This window comes from Anser cygnoides, chromosome 4, assembly GCF_040182565.1.
Source record: "Anser cygnoides isolate HZ-2024a breed goose chromosome 4, Taihu_goose_T2T_genome, whole genome shotgun sequence".
Taxonomy (NCBI): domain Eukaryota; kingdom Metazoa; phylum Chordata; class Aves; order Anseriformes; family Anatidae; genus Anser; species Anser cygnoides.
Window position 1 is genome coordinate 33,148,154 of NC_089876.1, and position 20,709 is coordinate 33,168,862.

At 35.9% G+C, this 20,709-nt stretch overlaps 1 protein-coding gene and 1 pseudogene across 2 annotated transcripts; one reads left to right on the forward strand and one right to left on the reverse strand.

Moving 5' to 3' along the window:
- Positions 1-20,709, reverse strand: part of LOC125184060 (protein transport protein Sec24D-like) — a 212,545-nt pseudogene that overhangs the window by 178,629 nt on the left and 13,207 nt on the right.
- MYOZ2 (myozenin 2) lies at positions 427-19,037 on the forward strand. 2 transcript variants are annotated; one of them, XM_013185300.3, is made up of 6 exons: positions 433-630; positions 1,182-1,285; positions 6,616-6,785; positions 9,301-9,430; positions 11,222-11,405; positions 18,609-19,037. In XM_013185300.3, exons 2-6 carry the CDS (start codon positions 1,210-1,212, stop codon positions 18,838-18,840), a joined length of 792 nt encoding a protein of 263 aa, XP_013040754.1. In that variant the 5' UTR covers positions 433-630; positions 1,182-1,209; the 3' UTR covers positions 18,841-19,037. The 2 variants fall into 2 exon arrangements, with proteins under 2 accessions (XP_013040755.1, XP_013040754.1); XM_013185301.3 differs by lacking the exon at positions 1,182-1,285 and having other exon boundaries at positions 427-630.

Below are 20,709 nucleotides of genomic sequence, written 5' to 3' on the forward strand. Positions count from 1 at the left end.
ACTCCCAGATATTTATAATACTGACAATTACTCCCTACCACTTATAATACTGAAAAAATTCTCATTTTTTTTCAGAACAGACTTTGTGTATCAGCCATCTGCCACTGACTTTAGCTATCAGCTACTATTGAAGCACGGTTTCATCTTTCACTAAGGATTAGCCCATGCCATTCTCATCTGATAGTCTTGCCCATCCATATATTTAACACCTTATTTTTAAATGTCTCTTTCCTGGTTATAACATAGAGATTATTATTCTCAGAGGTGATGAGGAGATGATCTGTATGGGTATGAGAGGAGCATTCCATTAAATCTTCCAATAAGCTCCGAAAGGGATATAAACTCTCTTTGTTGTGGGTGCAGCTGAATCTTTTCTGTTCTCTTCTTTTGCCAGGAAGATATGAGTGGCTGGAGTGTTTGATGCTATATATAACTAGTTGATGTCAGCTGGATGCCAATCCCTTTGAAGAGGATCAGCCCCCAGTTTGTCTCGGTACTAGGTACCATGCAGATCCAAGCACAAGGGTAGAAACCATCCTGGACCAGGCAGGTCATCCCCATTCATAACTAACTCCTGAAGCTTCAACTAAAGGGTTGAGAACGCTTTTATCTGCACAACAAAACAGTAGGGTAAGTGTATTGTTTCCTGAAATATTTTGACATTGTCTGTCCTACAAACTATCAGATAAAAGACATTTATGTAACCTCTTGACTCTGCAATTGAAAAGATGTTTATTTTTTTACCAAGTTTGCACTTTCTTTAAAGATGCCAGAGCATCTTATTTAGTTCCTCAAATTCTTTATTAGATTAAAAAAAAAATCAGAATAACATTTCTGAAAACATACAGTAAGCTATAATTAAAATATTAGTTATGAATTTAAATCTTTTAATATAATGTGTAGATGTGAGAAGGCCTAGATCGCTGACACTGATTTTGCTACAAAATGTGTGTATCCAACTCAAAGTTCATTCCTTGGAACTTTCTATCCATCAGAATACATCCTAGCATCTGTCTGCAAGCAAAAACTGCAGTGCATTTTGCATAGTTAAAACCACTGTATTTCTAGATCAGGTATAACTAAATTCAGTATTCAGCCATTCTAAACATGCTATCAGAAATTAAAGTTGGCTTACTACCGCAAGCTGGCTCAACAATATAAAAATGTGTGTTTTCTTTCAGCAAGGAAAAATCATATCAGAAAATCACAATGTTATCACATTCTGCCATGGTCAAAGAGAGGAAACAACAAGCATCAGCCATTATGGATGAAATACACAGAAATGGTATAGCGCTGAACCCAACTTACTCTATATGCACTGTCCTCTAGCCCTCCCTAAAATATTTTTAATCACAGAGTTTAACTCTCTTACAGCTTTGTCTCTGGGTGTTTTGCCATAAATAATCTTGGGGGAGTATCATGCTGCCTATGGTAACTAATCCTTTTGTAGTTGCCTCTTTTCATTTGAAAGCTATTTTCAGATGAACAACTGCTGTGAAGGAATGAAGTAATCTAACAGCTGATGTACATTCTGCTAGGATAGCCTTTCAGAATATTATTTGGGGTGAATAACATGACTTCATTCCATTTTAAAAGGCTATCATTTGAGAAACATGCTGATCTGTCTGTATCCTCTTCTTTTGCTCTGTTTCACTTTGCTTTTTCATAAGAATGATATAAAATTTTGAAACAACTGTTTACAGCTCTGTTCCTTCCATGCATAATTAATCTTTGTAACTAACAAAATTTACTAGAAATGTGGCAATTTTCTCTAGTGCATAGCCACCACTCTTCTGTTGTTGCACTGATGAAAATGCAGACACTTATAAGAAGGTAGCTTGATTTGCAAAAATGGGTTCTTAAAAAAAAAGTAGGCTTCTAGTGTGACACCTTCAGAAGCAATGAACTCATCTGGGAATACAAGTCTTCCTGGCTTTCACTTGGTATGTGCTGGATGTTTTTGGAGATTTTTCCAATACTCCCTATGAATGTTTTTTATCATCTATGAAAAATACTGATTTTTTATAAGTGATAAACACCCCACAAGTCTCACTGAAAAAAAACAAAACAAAACAAAAAACACAAACAAAAACAACCAACAGGGAGCTCTGTTAATATTTAGATTTTCTGATAATCATACTGCCTACATGGGAAAAACACTGGACATTACATTCCAGTACTGAAAATCTTCCTTGGGTCTTTTGCTCCAAAGAATTTGGGGATGTTTTTTGTACTCACTAATTGACCAGTCTGATTGCAGGAAGAGTAGGACCAGATACCTAAAGAATTCAGAAAAAAAAGAAGCTACAAGTTTCAGTGGCTGGTCCTAGTCCTGATATTTTCATACTTTTTTCTATACTTTCTATTTCTAAGCAAATACCTCTTCCCTCCTTCCATTCTCCACTGAACACACACTTAAGTCTGAAACCCAGCCTGCCCTTACAGATTTCATTAGAATTCCATTATTTTTCCCACTGAAAACCCAAGTATTATACGTGCCTGAAATTGCCTGTAAGCTTTTCATGGCAGAAAATCTGTCTGTCATATGTTTGTTTAGATCCAGGCATTTCATGTGGTAAATGTTACTGTTCATAGTAATACTAATAAATGTACCATACAGTTCTGGAAATCATTGGAATTACTGGATAATCTGTGCTGATGCTTACATTTACTTTACATTATCTTTGGTTTCATTATTTATGTATTATCAGATTTGCTGTCAAGTTTAGATTTATACACATAGATACTACAGTTTATTCTACAAGATATGGTATGATACAGGGCCACTGAAGGCAAATACAGACTCTTTAAGTGTATGTTCTAGTTCTATGTCTTGGATGTCTGGGATACTTACCGTTAAAAAAAAAAAAAAGAAATTACATGAAATTTATGTGATAAGAGTCTGAAATTTATAACTGTAAAAGCTCAGTGAAACCAATTTAGAAACAGAGGATAACCAAAGCCATAATGAGACAAAGCATACACTAGTTCTTTGGGACCAGATCTTGGAAAAATCAGGGATAAATCTGTTTTTTAAATGACTAAATTCAGCTCTTTTAATTTTTGAGAATTTATTTTTCCCCTAATTGTTAATTGAGCAAGTTTAACCTGAGACAAACTGCTGTCTTTCTGGGTTTTGCATCACTATTAGTAATGAAGATTCTGTACCTGGAAATTGCATGAAAACTAAATTTCATCCAGTAAAGAACCTACCTTATTTCACAGACCTATGAAACTCCCCAGTGTTAACAGAGGTAAACAGTAATAGAAGATTCTGTAGTGCAAGTCCCTGTGGCTAGTAACGACACTCAGAAAGTATACCTGATATGTTCTTATTTTAACCCCTTTTATTATAATGCTTTCAGGTAAACAGTTAAACTCCTTGTAAAAGAAAAAAAGAAAAAAAAAAAAGCAGAAACAGTTGTGAATAAGATACAAAGTCATCCAAGTTTTTACCAGTGTCTCAGTTCTGGGCTAGGTTAGTAATGACTGAAAGCCCACATCTACCTGTGGTACATGACTTTGTGTTCTAGTGAAATCCTACATGTCCCCACATGTTGCAGTAATAGACACTACCTGTAAACCCTCTTACAGTGTTAGAAGAGAGAGGAATGTGATCACCTTCCTAAACCCCTGTTTTTTCTCTGGCTGACTTTGCTTAATTTTAAATTTCCTAAGTCTGACTGGCTGAGGTATACATGTATATATGTATGTTTGAGGAAGCCGTTAGCATTCAATTACACTTAAATCTCATGTCTAGTTCTGTCCTATTTCTTACATTAATTCTTCAGTAGCTAAATGATCTTTTATGATGGAGTTACAAATTCTTATTTCTGATACTATGAAAAACTATATCATATACTATGATGCTCATTATTAAAATTTATAATCCAGATGAAGGTATTTAGAAGATTGTAAACTGGAAGATTAAAAGCGATTGGGGGGAATGCAGGAGAAAATAGATAAATTATATTTAAATGAAATCTGTTAAGATTTTAAGGGCAGGATAGGGAGGGCTTGGCAAGAACAAATAAAAAAATTAAACTAGAAAGTTAAGATGAGGATTGAACTACGAATTAAACTTCCAGTATGAATGCCCATTTATGAAGAGCACTTGGAGATGTTTTCTTCCTATCATCCTCTAAATGTCCCCCTTTTCTCATTCTTCATCACCTTTCCTGCAGTGACACTGAAACAATCCCTAGACACATTATAAAACCAGACAGCAGATTAGATTTTAGTTGGCAGGGGATTCAAATAAACTTAACACCTATGCTTCTGGGATGCTGACTAGACACACAATAGTACACAACTGTAGGTTACAAAGTACCTTGGAGCCTACAGTAAACATTAACAAGAACAGCACATATGGAAGGGAACAGCAAGGCCCAAAATAGTTAACATCCAGCATGTCCCAGAAGAATACTGAGTGGTTTGGATAGAGAACTGCAATCATCTTGGCGCCCCAGTCTCTTAGGACTTACATATTACCCACTCTGCAGACAATGAAGAAAAGCTTTTTCTACATGAAAATATTGCTGATCTGAAAGGTAAACTTCTCATCCCTTACTAATATAAAACCATTCAACAGTCCATGCCCCTGGAGTAATCTTGAAAAATAAGAACATCAAAATATGAGTTGTGGGTCAACATTTCAGGCTGCAGGCCAATAACTAGTGCACTTATCTCAACCACAGAGCCAAAACCCCATCACTATCTGTCACTGATATGGCTGTATTGGACAAGCTGAGTCATTTTCTTCCATGTTAAGAACTCCCTGTTTTGTAGCTACCCCTTAAATATCAGAAGGGTGTTAGGATTCTTTGTGCGTACTATTTTTAAAGCAGAAGTCCATGCTCCGGCTCATGATACAGTTAGCCTGCTCTTGCTCCAGTGAAATCTACTGCAAGCATTTGACTGAAATAAGTATGAACAAAAGTGGATCAACAGTGATGAACTCCACGGCCACAAACCTGTTTGATTTAGTACATAGAAATCCTGTACAGCTTGGGCTACATAGTTATTGCACTGATCTCTATTACATTTTCCTAAATGTAAGCAATCCACATTGCTTTTCCATCATAAAGTTACTAGGAGACATATGCCATGTACTCCAAATGAAAGTCTGAAACTAAAAATAAAACCATCTTTTTATTTTTTTCCCCCAGCATATGCAAAATTAATTTTGACATTAGGGACCTATCCAGCTAATTAAACTGGGAGTCTGCTTGCCATGGAATCAAGATACAGTATTTTACATCTAATTTGCTTTCATTTTGTTTTAATGCATTAAAATGTATGTTGAAGTTCATAGTTTTAAATCCTGTAGATTATTAGAATATGTAAACAATAGGAGGACTTATTATTAAAGAAATAACAGAATGCGATACTGAATAAGTGGATCAAAGAAACACACTGCACCTATTTGATATAATCCTCAAAGCATATTGCACCTTCCCATTTTTCTTCCTGAAGTTTATCAACTGAGAACAGTTTCAACTAATAAAATGGCAAATATTAATATAAGTGGCAATAGGAAATGATTTTCTTGAAAATTCAGTTTTTACTATATGATCTAATTATTGTTACATTTGTTCAATTCTACTAAATTCTAAGCAGAAATAAGTTAATACAAAAATAGTTTGTTCAGTGTTGAAGTTACTGTATTCCAAGGTCCAAGCCTTGTCTATAGGTTGAGGACACCTATTGAGAGAGTTCAGTCACTCAGCTTGCTCATTGCCACCAGCACCCCAAACTCCAGAATATCACCACAGAGATGATCGGTACTTTCTGATATTCCGTGTTCTCTATTTACAGTCTCAAATGATCTCCTCTCCCTCTGCTTATGTACCTTCATTTTCAAATCCCTCAACGGTGAATAAACTAATACTGCACCTAATAATTCAGTATCTGATAGGGTCATTTTAAGAAGACTTGCTTGTAACTTTCCTCTTAGAGAGAATAAAAAATAAAACATTCTAAATCTATCGTTTCCTAAAAGCATGTTGTAATTTGTTCTGTCTCTCGTTTTCAACACCTTAAGTTTTATTTTGAAGGTTTCTTTAAAAATAACAAAAAATACAGCTTAATACAGACTTTCTAATACAAACTCTTCTTAAAGTAGAAAATAGCCTAGATTTCAGAAGAAAGCGGGGTTTTAAAGAGTAATTCATAATAAAATGTTTTAAGCAATAAGAAACTGGTAGCTGTGCTTAAAAGGAGCAACCTGCTCATCTACCCAGTGCAGGACAAAAAGTTAATGTTTGATTTTGGAATGCTGAGGTCAGATAGAATTTTGTTCCTGGTTTCAGCAGAAGCCAGTTTTCACTAGTCTGTGTGCAGGACAATATAGACCTGATTTTCAGAACAGCTGAATGTCATTCAACTGAAATAAATTTGGAGCTTGGGGTGCTTAGCATCTTTGAAAAACAGGTTTGTGGTGTTCTATAATCTGCTCCAAAATTCTAGAAAATGATTAATTTCACTAACACCATATGAAGCTGCCTCGTGTATTAGATAAGTATGCACTGATGTGTTATTGGGTTTCAGGTGTAGGGTACGTGACATCAGGCATTTACAAAAAACAGAGGTATGTATTTATCCATTGTATTTCAGTCTCACCCAGCTTAAACCTTGGAAAAAAGGTCAGCACCCCAAGAGATATCATGGTAGAGGAACTATCGACACTCAGCAACAGAGGCGCAAGACTCTTCAAGAGACGTCAGCGGAGGTCTGACAAATACACGTATGAAAATTATCATTATGTAGCAAACAAGCCAAGAAACGTGAGTATTTGTAAGCACTTATTAATGAAACACAGTGAGACTAGCCTGGGGTTCCCTTGGTGCTCATGGTACATTATGTGCCTGATTTATTTGTAGCTTCAGGAAGAATAAGAGTAAAATACTGTACTACAACAATGCTAATATGAAGTGAGCCATTTGTATCTTATTGGGCTTCTGTAGAAAAATTAAAAAAATCTGAAGACCTTAATACTTCAGGACATCAGATTCAAGTAATTTTCACACAAATCTGATTCAGGTTACTAGTGATCGGAGTTCTTGTCCTGTAATAATGGGCACATTACTGAAAATTAACTAGTTAATGATATTCAAAAGGTTGGGAGAAGTGACGGTCTCTTTTACGTGACCAGTATTTTTATTAAAATAGGGTGGTGGTCTCAACGTAGTTGCCAGGCAGCTATGTGACTCTCAAATGACAGAAATTTTTGAGACTTCTTGCCTGCCTGTCTCAGCAAGGGGACAAACGATGAAGCTTGTCACTGAAAGACAATTATTCTCTGAACTAGGCCCCCAGGAACTGGGTTAAAGCACTAGTGATACCCTGGGAATCCTCATGGCTGGAACTAAATGCACCTGACGTTTGTCTCATTTATTGCCTTTGTGAAATACTTAAACCTTTCTAAACTTTTTGTTTAATCTCTACAAAGAAGGAGAAAAACATTCATAAATTTTATCTGGCTCTCCAATGTGATAATGGTTTATTTATTTAAGCATGAATACTCCATGCCCAGTCTAATAAAGCATGCAAGCAGCCCCTCTACTTCCATTGCAATTTCAAGTCTTTATTGTTTTAAATCCCGCATGTGTGATTCTACGATTATATTAGCATCCAAACCCTACAGAAACCATAGAAAGACTTTGACTGAATTCTTTAATCAAAAACTTCACTTGGAATAAGAAAGATAGTGACTATATGTAACGTATTGTTATGATAAAACCTAAAGTTTGTACTGGTACAAACAGGGAATGAATAATTGATGAACCAAACAGTAAAGCACCAATGGCTTTGCTCAAACTATGTTCAATTTTATTAACGAAACCATATATACACACACACACACTTGCAATTAAATAAGAAACAATAAAATGAATGCAGTTTTTTTGACTCCACGGAATTTTTTTTGTCTTATGGCATCTCATAAGGAGATTTTGGGAGCAGAAAGTAAGATGCATTTGTAATTTACTACTGTCTTGCTAATCCAAATGCTGAAGGATCTCTTTACTTCTTCCCTGGAATTTCCCACAAAAACACATGCATACTGCACAGTCATTATGACATTCTGACATGGGAAGAAATGATGTCTCTCTGGTTTCTGTTCCACTCCCTTACATGCCTATTTAGCCACTACTGGTGATATCTTCACCAACGTTATGATTCTGGCTGCCAAAATTAATATTTCTAACATATTTTAGGATTGCTCCAAACCATACTGCCTTGATCTTTTTTGTTTATTTGTATGTTTCAGGTTAAAACAAGTATAGTTTTTTGCTTTCCTACTTTAAGAAACTCATACTCTGGAACTGTCTATATTTAAATTACTTTTAGCCTATGTGTCATAGCTAAAATAAGATACTGACTTCTTATGAGACTCCCATCTATATTTATGCAACAATGATTAAGCCTTTAGATGTTTCCTTAGAACTGATGACCCAATAGGAGGGTGGAAAATAACAGCATATCGTTAATCTCCAGAAAGTGACCTGCACTGAAGTTGTTATTTCTATTATAAATACAGGAAAAGAAAAGCCCAAACAAAAGCAATTCAACAAATGCAGTGGATTTTCAACTGATATAGGAAGAAAAGCTTTGAAGAATCAGTGACTTGAAACTCATATGCCTTAAACCTGCCAGATTTCTCGAATCTTTGGGCAGCAAGGGGGCCCTGTCTGGCACATCACAACTTCTAGCATCTAGTGATCCATGGGCTACATGTTATGGGCCCCCCTGCCAAAGTGACCATCTTTACTCTTTGCTGTGAACTACACAGCCCACAGGCACAGGTAGATATAGTGGTGACTGGTATGACCAGCAGATGGGATGAAATCTCTTCTTAGACTACCTATTAATATTCAAATATCCCCAATTTTGAAAACGGTCAGAAAACTTAGTTGGATGGTAACGAAGCTTCAGGAGTCTTGTTCTAGCTCCCAACACCCCCAATCCTTTGAATAAAGCCATCACACATTTGAAATACAGACATTTAAAATTGTGCTGTGATACCATTCTTAACACTGATAAATTATTCTTTTGCTTACATAGCCATTGTAAGAAAGTTGTGAAACTGTTTCATCTTCTGGGTAACAGCCAGAAAATCCAGAGGAATGCTTCTAGCAAAAAGGGTACCTAACAGCAGGACAGTATGCCTTTGGATAATATACCCTGGGTCTCAGATCTGGCCTGTAAGCTGGAGTAATATTCCATCCCTCAACAGAGAATCACAGAGGAACTCATTTTTTGCCTGTGCTGTCAGTGATATTTATTTCTGTTTGAATGCAGCGTGGAGAGCCCATGCAGGGTGTTAAAATGGATGGCCTCAGTGTTGAAGGAATTCCCCAGCATGCCCCAATGACACCTCCTAACACACCTGATCCCCGGAGCCCACCGCATCCTGACAACATTGCCCCAGGTAATAGATGAATTTATAGACATGAAATGCATTTATTACCCAACTCACAGCAGACGAAGGAGCTCTTTCTAAAACAATATAATTATCAATAATTTATTAATAGAGTTACTATTAGAAATCCATAAATTGAGTCAGATAATTAATCAGAATCTCCCATGGAAATTTAAACCAGTACAGTTTAGTTGCTTCTGTTCGTTCTTAACGATTTGATATGCCCTTTGTACTACCTTTCCCTCAACTGAAGGCATGCATTATTATCCAGTGAGACTGCTCATATATTTATTGATCTTATAAACATTGAGAAACAGATCCTCAGACTTTAAACCAGATTAATATACTGACTTTTCAACACCCTAGTTTCTAATGTACAACACACTGCTTAACAATCTGAAAGATATCCATTGTAGTTTAATTACCTGTAAATGGACATCTGAAGTCATTGCAAGTTTTGCTGGAACCCTTTACAGATAAGTAACTTAAACTGGAATTTGCCCCTGGCTGTATACACTGTTCTGCTTTATTTAAGTCCTTAACTGTGAGGGTACTGTTGTCTTTATTTAAAGCAGTGAGCTACAGGAAGGCCTTAATTTGTATTCTTTAAAGACTAGAGAAGGCTAATTTGTTTTAATTAATTTATTCAGTGATATAGCCCTTCTTCCTGTTTATGAATTATCCATGAGCAGACTGTGGTTTTTACAAATTCATTCTTTGTTCAGAATTACTCAATGCATGTTTTGTGCAGACCTTTTCCAGTCTATGTAAACTAGGTCAATGCTACTCTGTTAGTGACAGCTAAGGCTCTCTGCATCCATGGGCCAAATACAATGCAAACTGAGGTAATTCCCATTGCTAAAATATGATACAAATCTTCAAGTTTTCTTTAGGCAAGAAATATTTATTCGTGGTGAAAGGAGTATTTACTAAACCACAGGGCTTTTTTTTTTCTTTTTTAAGCTTACAAGAGGCAACAGCATTAATTTAAAGAGCTAGATGTCATGTGAGGGTAAACAGGAAAACAGATTTCCCTTGTTTTTCAAATAAATACTATAAACTCATATGTTAGAATAATCCCTTGCTGATTCTAATTCTTCAACTGATTCTAATTCTTCAAACTGCACAGTAAGGTCTGGGCTTTTTTCCCCTTATGTTTATTTGTGCCATATTGTACTTGGCTTTAGAAGAAATCACACTGAATAAGGAATTCACGTGTTTAGTAAAATTCTGATCAGAGCCTGATTCTCAGATGACTATACAGAGAAAAAAAAAAAAAACACTGATTGTTCACTTTTTTACATGATTAAAAGGACCAAAGAGCCAAGTAGGTTGGACATTTTAAAGCATCAAAGGGAGGCAAAAAGTCTGCTAGAATGGCTGGGACCCTAACTCCTTTTAATGTTTTTGGTAAATCTCACGCAAAGACTATTGAATCATCTTACTTTTAACCAAAAGGCTGTTTTTAAAATTTGATTGTTAATTCAGCCCAAGGTCTGTGTAGATGTGCTCCTTTTTCAAATAGATGCTTATAATGATAGAAACAAACTTAAATAAAACTAAAATAAACTTACCCTCAAAAGAAGAGTAGATAACTTCAGATCAGTTATCTAAAAGGCTACAAATACCTCCTGTGAGTTTTCTGGTTTTATGTTGCTTTGGTTAACTCACTTGATTCAATTGTTCACTTTAACTAACTGTGAAATAATGGTATATTACTTCCTGTTTACATAGGATGATGGTAAGAAAGCAGAAAAATCAATATACTGTTATACTGGTTTTACCTTGATCTCCTTGCAGGATATTCTGGACCACTAAAAGAAATTCCTCCTGAAAAGTTCAACACTACTTCTGTGCCAAAGTATTATCAGTCTCCTTGGATAGAAGCCATTAGGGATGATCCAGAGCTGCTGGAGGCTTTATATCCTAAACTTTTTAAACCTGAAGCAAAGCCAGAACTGCCCGACTACAGGAGCTTTAACAGGTAATTTTGAGTGAACACTGACTTTTATGGAGCAGAGAAAAATTACTATGAAATGAAATGTATCCACTGGCTGTAAAAAGACCCATGACCTGTTTTTGCAAGTATACCCATAAGCATGAACAAACAGATTACAGGTAGCAAACAAGAGCTTTAAGAAGGTAACTAGTTTCTCTCAAAGTGTGGACCCAAAATTAAATTCTAGAACCAAGAATATAAGATTAATTATTGAAAATATTGAATGAAAAAGAGAAAGAAAGAAAAGAAAAACAAACAAACAAAACAAAACAGAGAAATAGAAGTATCAGAATCCAGTGTACTGAATAAACGTGAAAAATGGGATATAGCAACGCCTACAGTATTCCTGTTGACTTTGGCAGGTACGGGATCATGACCTCATAAAACCTACCAGGGAAACTCTCAGTAAACACTTGGCTTGTAAACAGTGTAATGCAAACCACATATACTTTTCCTTTCTATTTATTAATTTTATTTATTTACTTATTTATTTTACAACTCACACTCTACAGGCTTACATTTTTAGGCAATGATACTACAATGAACTCTATCCATCTACCAATCCCTCAGACTAGACAGTTAGAAGCTTGCATTTTTTACCACATTTAACTTTTTTTGCATCTTCGATAACCTTTGGTAACAAATCAACAGATGGAACATTACAAGCAGACTTGAAAAAACATTTGAAATAAAAGGGGATCTGTCACTGAAGTTATTTGCATAGTAGGTAGTATACTGAATACTGAGGCTTTCAGTGGAACTTCTTTATATATTGACAATAGTGAGTTTGGAAATACTTTGAAAGTTTTAAAACACATTCTTACTTAAGTCCTTTGCTTTAATTCAAGTCATTCACAGTATCTTTATATATCAAAGTCATGGACAATTTTTCACTAAATGATCCCCGGTGAGCTCCAGACACCTGAGACAAACCAAAACCCCTTTGTCAAAACATCAAATAGATGGCAATCTACTAAAAAAAAAAAAAAAGAAAGAAAGAAAAAAGGCATGGCAATATAAACACCACAAACATCACTTACATTCCTGTCATAGAGGCAGGCCTCAACTATGAGTATAAGGAGAAAAAACTCCACAATACAACATCAAAGTTGGCACTGCAGACACTACATTAATTTTTACTTCCTAACAGCAATACACATAACAAGTGTGTAGCACACTCTTGTCAGCAAACAAAATAACGATACAAGTCAGAGAGATGAGCCACAGCTGCCAATGTTGGAACAGTAGCAGCACAGTTTATGTACTATGGTTATTGTAACTGAAAAAGAAGAAAAAAAAAGCAAAAAAAAAGCCAAACATATATATACATAGAAATAGAGCCAGAATCAGTAGTCCCTCACACAAATGAGATTTTGAGTCCAGCATACAAGTCATCACTGTTGAAAGACAGAATCAGACAGGGCACAGAAGCTCCATTAATAGGGATATGTGTCTTGAGACAGTATCTGATGGCTTCTTTGTGAATTTCTGGATGCTTTGTTGTCCCATAATCTGTTAGTTGTCCTCTATACAACACTAACTGTTCAGATTTCTTTCTATGAGGATTTGCTCTGTGTATGATATGGCAGAACCATGGTTCACCACAGTCCAAATTTGTTGAACATATATGCATTCATTTAAGGGAAAGGTCAATATTCATCCTTGGAACTGCCATAAAAAAAAAAAAAACTGGCATGCAATTCTAGATCCAGATTATGAAACTGGTAAATTGAAAATGCAAGAGATATAATCCATGATATTTAAACAAAGCAACCACTCTCCTCACTGAAAAAAAAAAATCTACATCCACAGCAAAATAAAAGGATACCTGGTGAACCTAAAAAAGCTGTTTGATATATACGATGCACTCAGACTTATGTTTTATAGCAAGAAAAACTAGATCCAAAAGAAATTAAGAACTTGCAAAATTGCAGTTCAAGATACTAGCCTATTGGAGAGGATCTCAGAGCCATGAGTTATGTGTCTACACTCCTAAAAATGCATAGGAGAGTGGGGTGACTGGTTATGGGATTCAGTACAACCAGCACACTGTACCTGTCAAGCTAGCCAAAAGAAAACATTACAGAGAATGCTTCATGTGACTTAAATTCCTCTTTGTCAAGGCCATCAACACCTAATCATTACTGCCTATCTTCAGGTCAGGGCTAGATCAGGGGCTTCCTTTCCAAAAAAAAGAGCAGAGGTCACATGTATTCTTTAAAAATGCATACTCAGGAATAAGGTTAATTTCTTTGGAAAGAGCATTTTCCTAGGATGTGGCCAGCCTGGGTTTATTTCTAAAGGAATGTCAAACCCTGAGAAGAAGTATAACAACCTGGCTCCAGGCTCTTCCAAGGAAGAGGTGGGAACATTTTTCACTTCCCTTATTAAGACTCGTACCACAATACAGAAAATAGTAAACTTATTTGGGCCAAAGGGCCATCTTTTCTTCTCCAGCTGAACAATCTTTTTTCTCTAGCTGAACAATTAAGTAGCTCACGTGGAGAAAGAGAAACCAGGGTCTATATCTGAGTTCCCACATCTTTTCATGTACTTTCTTTAGTTATTCCTTACAGTAAAGTAAATAAATATTTAGAAGCAGAAAACAAGACCTACACCTCTCTGCTATTAGTTGTTCAGCCTGATGTCTAGGCTAAGATTCATACTCTGTCTAATCCAATTAAATTTATATTTTTGGGTAGCATTTGTGCTTCAATATGAAGGGCTTCAAGCCCTTTGGAATATTCTATGTGAGCAGTTAGGTCCATTCTTACAAAGACATCTCTTGCAAAACAGCTCTGGTCATGTTCATGCTATTATTTGACAGAGATTCAACAGTACTAGCCATGGTCGTAGAGTGAAAATGCTTTTACTGAAAGCTTGCTGCAGTAGTATATTGTGTGTTTTCAGGAGTGGAAGTTCAAGCAAGATTTTATTAATTAGAGAATCACAGATGAGTTTTGGTATAAGATAGGTGCAGCTGCCAATATAGCTAAGTAAGATCTGAGCATTTGCAGAAGGAAAACTTTCGGGCATCTCAGGAACTTAGCAGCCTATGGGTTTTGGGCGTAGAGTGAAGTATCTCTTGGACTTTTATGTCTGTATCATACTAAGCTATTCTGTGCATCTAGGTCACAGCATCCTTGATTTCTTTAATTGCAGTCTTGGAGAGAAAGCAAATGATAGTGTATTAAACAATCGAAGTATGATATAATGACGCCTTTTTTCTTTTTATCAGTGAGGGTATCAATCAAGGCTTTCTATCATGATTCATCATTCAACAAAGTGCCATTATGTCTCTTCTCCTGCAAAACACTAGTACAGTCATCGTTAGTCAGAACGGGGTGTGGTTAACAGTAAGTGTGATGCATAGGACTTCCCAAAGGAAACGGGCCTCAGATTCTACCCAGTTCATTCATTTGTATCTGTTAAAATGACACTTGGACTTTCCTGGACATATTCAGGTTCCTTTCAGTTTTCTTTGTTCCAGGACAAACTAGCAACATGACTTTAGCAGCTAGGGACCTCAGCTGTGTCCGAACAGCCCCACACAAACATGGCGTAAAAGTTTACTCAGTACTCAAGAGCACTCAGGGTTTTTTTGTTTGTTTGTTTGTTTGTTTTTCTCCACTGCCAGCAACATGGCAACTCTGGACCAAGTACCAATACAATTTTTTTTGTCATTGGCTTTAACAGTAGCAGAATCAGGACTATGGAATTCACAGAACTATTAGTTGAGGTCTCGTAGGCATTTTACACTGCATGGATCTTGCAATTCCGGCAGGTCAATGAAGGAAGAAGCATTGGAAGCAACCAATAAGCACATTTTCCTTCTGAGGCAGGGCTTTCTGTGAGGCAGCCAGCAATGGCTGAATTGCAGATAGTACTAGGCAGGGTACATGCTCAGAGAAGCTGGGTTCGGAGGGTTTCTGTAACAGACTCTTGAGACAAGGCTACCCTTTCTCTCCTAGATGAAAATGAATCTGCTAGCAGAGAAATACTCCAGAACAGAGACATGTCACCTGATTTCCTCTTGTCGGTTTATTTCTTACTAGAAAATTAACATTTGTTGAGAAGTTTGTAATACCAGTTCATTTAGTACCTTTATTCCATCTGCTTTCCTGAAGCTGGATAAAATGTCAAAGGTACGATTATGAATGACACACAAAGCACTACATCTTGCTCACATAAGACAAGCAAGTCTGACTGGTTCTGCCTCTCCTACCAGATAAATTATTGCTCAGCTTTCTCAATTCCCAAAGACTACTGTTTCAAAAACACTACAGGAATCCGGTCCATCTGGACTGGGCTCTGCTTATATTGATTAATGGATTCTGAACTCTGTTGTAAAAATGCTGAGAACCAGATCCTCTAAGGAATTTTGGGTGCCTAACTCCAAATGATGTGAGAGATTAGTGGAAGCTCAATGCTTAGCCAGTTCCTTAGCATCTAAATACCTTTGTGAAATTGGCATTAAATCTTGCATTAAGCTACCCTGAAGCTCTGAGTATTTTGCAGGGTCAAGTTCTCTGTTCCTATGTCTCCTTTTAGCACAGAATTAACAATAAGAAGAATGTTCACAGAATGACAGTCCCATTTTTAACAGTGAAACTCGCGTTTTTCATAATGCGATGTAATAGAAGGTGTTAATCCAATACAGTTAAAACATTTCTTCAAACTTTCAAAATCAACAACTAGTCTCCCATGCTGAGACAATTCAATGTTCAATAAAACAGACTAAGAACAAAAAGAAGAAGCCCTACTAAAACAACAGTTAAACACGGTTGTGCCTGATAACATTAAATCACACATCTACTTTTTAGGAATATGCGAAGTGATTACTAAACAGTCTCTTATACTTGTGCCACTTCCTATGGCTCTGAACCAGCATTTCCGCCCTTATTATGAGCAGTGACTACTGGAATTTTTACACAAGTTTTAGGCTTCTATACAGTGAATCAGAGGTCAAGTGATACAATTGATGTCCACACAACAGAGGTCATTATGACAGCACGTTGTCAGACAAGTTATTGCTCACAAAAATATACTGCTGCTATAAAGGAAAATTAACATCTAGTAGCCAATTACTATACTCTCCTTTATGTTGATTACCATGTGCTTCTGCCTAGCATGCAAGAATGGCCCCTCTGAGGCCAGATTTTATATAGGAACAACATGTTTTTTTTTTTTCCCCACAAAATATATTTAAATTTCTGTAGAACACTCTTGTTTCTGTTACCTACAGAAAATTCCTGTACATAAAAGCAAAAGGTACTACAAGAAGGAATTTTAACACTATAGAATTGTTTGGGATTTTATACAGCTATTACTGTTCCATTCATCTTGATTATTCCTTTGATTTACATATTGATGAGAATTAAATATTACGACAATATGAGACTGTGTATCTTAATTAGAGCAGCAATTAAAACAATCTTTATTATCCTGTAAGACGCAGATCACTACATTCACTCTGTGCCAATTACCAAGCAATTATTTTTAATCAGTATCATACAGTATCCAATTTGGCACTGTGACCTAGAAGACAAGAAAAGCTTGACACCACAGGCACTTTGTATAAAGAACTCAGTTTTGACCTCAAGAGAGTTTAATGCCTGGACTAGTTACTGCTGCAAAATCATATCTTCAATTGAGAGAGAGTTTTAGAGCTTAATTCAAAGCTGTCCTCTTCTCTCCCAAAATATGCATGCCCAGAAATTTCATGATTTTTACATCTTGCAATATTGACCTTTGGAATTAACACTATCTCTTTATTTTTGTGCACTTAATTCAAAAAAGGTTTTGTTTTATCCATAGTTACCTTGTTGAAAATTTTAGTCAGATCTTCAATTTCTCTCTTTTAGTTTCTGTTGGTAATTATTTCTCTGGGCTTCACCTATAATACCTGGAGCCAGTAGGAATATATACCAGCAGATCTGTTTGGTATCAAACACACAAAACCTACAAGGGCTAGAGGAAATCCATTTAAAAAAATCATTTTCACATGCCACTATATATGTATCTTTGCAGAAGTCAGGTGTTGATGTGTAATTTTAAAATCTTACATCTCTTAACTGGCCAGACTATATCCCAACAAAGTTACAGGTAATCAAAATGCAAAGCACATGTCTGTTTGTTCATGTTTGCTCATACAAAGGATTCCGGAAAAAGTGAGAGACCTCTCCCTCCCCCCTCATCCCCTCAATTTTTTACAGCCTAGAAATCTGAAAATAAATAAATAAAAAGAATTAAGGGAAGTATATGTTAATACTGTTGCTTAAAAATATCTGCAATTGCATGTAGCAGTCAGTTCCTGCTTAGTAATTCGTATCTTTTAGTTTCTCAGACTTACCATCCAAGGGAACACGTACATCTAAATAACATGAAAAACACTGGCTGCAAATTAGGACCAATTTCAGCAAGTGTTTCAAGGTTTAGTTACATAAACATTTTCTTCAGGAACAAAGCTAGAGTAAGAAGTCCTCACCCATTCCCCTCCTTTCCAAAGACTGTTGTCTTTGGCTGTTCCTTTCTGCTTCACATTACACTTCACTGCCTCCTCACTTGTATTGTTATAATTGTTTCAACATAATGATAAAAAACAGATTGCTGTAATAATTCTCCTTTGAAGTGTGTGTTTTGTTTTTTTTTGTGTGTGTTTTTTGTTTGTTTGTTTGTTTGTTTTAATGCAGATCACATAAATGACCCAATTGTATCACATATCCCACATACGTTCTTGCTGGTACAACAATGTGATGCTGAAATATAGTCTAGTGGGAGGAACAGGCTGCTGGGGATAGGAGAAAATGGGGTTAGAACTTCCTGAACTAGTTACCTGCTAGGGAGAGTGTGCTGAATTATGATTTTCAGACTTAGAAATACACTACCAACAAAATAAATTTAGTAACTGTGACTCACCAATGAAAAGGTTTTCTTGCAACAGCTATTTTCCCCTCGGATTTTCTGTCCATTGGTAACTCTGAAGAAGGCTTTATCTATGGGAAAATTTATCAGATATTAAAGACAATTTGCCAGAAAAGCAATTAGCATACTTTTCCCAAAGGTGTTAAAATGTAAACAAGAAATTACATTAAATCTTTATCATTAAAATAGCTTCTATACTTTTGATGCCTGGGAGAAAAATATTTTTTAAATCACATTTTAATTTAATTTCTCTAATATCTACAGAGTTGCCACTCCCTTTGGTGGTTTTGAGAGAGCATCAAAGCTGGTTAAATTCAAGGTACCAGATTTTAATATGCTGATGCTAAATGATCCAAGATTCATGATCCTTGCAAACCCTCTTGCTACCAGAAGATCCTTCAATAGGACTCCTAAAGGATGGACGTCTGAGAATATTCCTGTAGTATTCATTCAGCCTACAGATTCCGACACTGTTCCAGAAACAGAGGACCTGTGAGAGAAGCTGCACTCTATATCATACAAAATGCTGAAAGCTGCACATCCATGTATTTTTGGTCCAAATACTACTAAAGGCTACTGATAAAATCTTTCCCTGGCAGCTGGCATATAAGTCATAATGTCTGATGCAATGTCCCTTCTTTGGCATCTAATTTCATCTGTTAACATAACGTAAATAAAGTAATCTGGCAAGTATTGGCTGCAATATTTTGTACTTGTGTTTATATATTCTTTTACTTCACCAAAAACTACGACTTTTGTAAAATCTTTGCTAGTCATTTCAGAACATGTGCATTAAGATTTAAAAAAAAAAGTGACACTAATATCAACGAATTTGATTTGATAGATATGCTGATTCTGGTAGAACAATTGAAAAATGCCATGACAGTGCACTCAGTGCACTCCTAGTACTGCCTGCTTGAGAAGAGCTCTGAGGAACCAACCTTTTTTTTCCCAATCACTCTTCAGCCAAAGTTATGTTTGTCATTCATTACTTTGGTGACAGCAAGTTACACCATTTTCTTCTTTTCCTTCTCTAACTCAGCTTTAATTATGGACATCAATGTCCTTGTCATATGGATTTGTTTACGGAAAAAGCAGTAAATTTGTCTATGACAAAGACTACATACTGGTATGAAAAAGTACAAAGGTATTTCCTGGATGAGTCTAGAATGTTTGTTAATCACAACTAAAAAACCTACCAATGACTGGTCACGTCAAACATACCAAATTAGTCTCATTGAGCTATGTTACCACAAATGCATTTGTTAATAGAAAGAAATGTCATATACCTTTCCCCCTACAGCCATAATATCTTTTAGGACTTAAAAGCACGTGAGTTTTCTTGTTCTTGATATGCTGGCAAACTCTGACATTTTAGAAATACAAGTATCGGACTCTTACTACATCCATAACTTCAAAGGAGGTAGGCAAAATCAGTAAAAAGGTGCTGTTCTTCAGTGTCATTTTTCAGGTTACAACTACATACTGGTAAGAGGAAAATACTAGTATAATAATTGCTTGTTCCTAAATACTTTCATGTTTGATAAGTATCCAACATCTGTAGGTTGGATATTCTAACATACAGTTTAATTTGTATGTTTTGAAATAGGAAACAGCTTCAAGCAACAGGCGACTCCCCTTTCATATATCCCAGATGCTTCTCCAGGGCATAATTGTCTCTAAGCATGCACACAACAAACAAGAGCTTTCTGGATAACTCAGCTACCTATTTTTTCTTTAAATCAGAATATTCATAAAGTTTTGCAAGCTCTATAGTGACATGTTAATCAAATTTTAGCTCTAAATGAAACCCACAGAAGATGATGATGGTAAGCAAGTAAAATAATGCTTTTTCTAGATATTTTTCTTACTAAAAGTTTGTTGGCGTTGACCTACAAAAGTGAATATTTCAGCAAGAATCTTGACAACTGAAAAAAAAGAATGTTGGAATGGATTTAGAATGGAAAGACCAACAGAAAATTCTGCCTACATTCTTGTGGCTAAAATGTGTGTCTGTAAAAATGGTTCCTATGTTTCAATTCTGGTTTCAAGGCAGGTAGTTGGCACAGAAAATTGACATCCATTACCTTTAAATTACTTTAAAGTAAAATAATTTTGGCTGCAAACTGCACAGCCAAATGCACAGGTCATAAGCAAATTTGTGAAGGAAAAAAAACCAAACAACCTCATTGACAGAGAACACTTTCCTAGCAGGGGATTAATTTTGGGACCTTAACTGTGCACAATGTACAATAATTATATGGAAAATGATAAAAATTATGAATTCTTCAAGCCTAAAAATGCAAAAGCTAAAGAAAAAAACTATAGTGAGGAGCAATGCAAACAAGTTCTCGAGCTTGTTTTT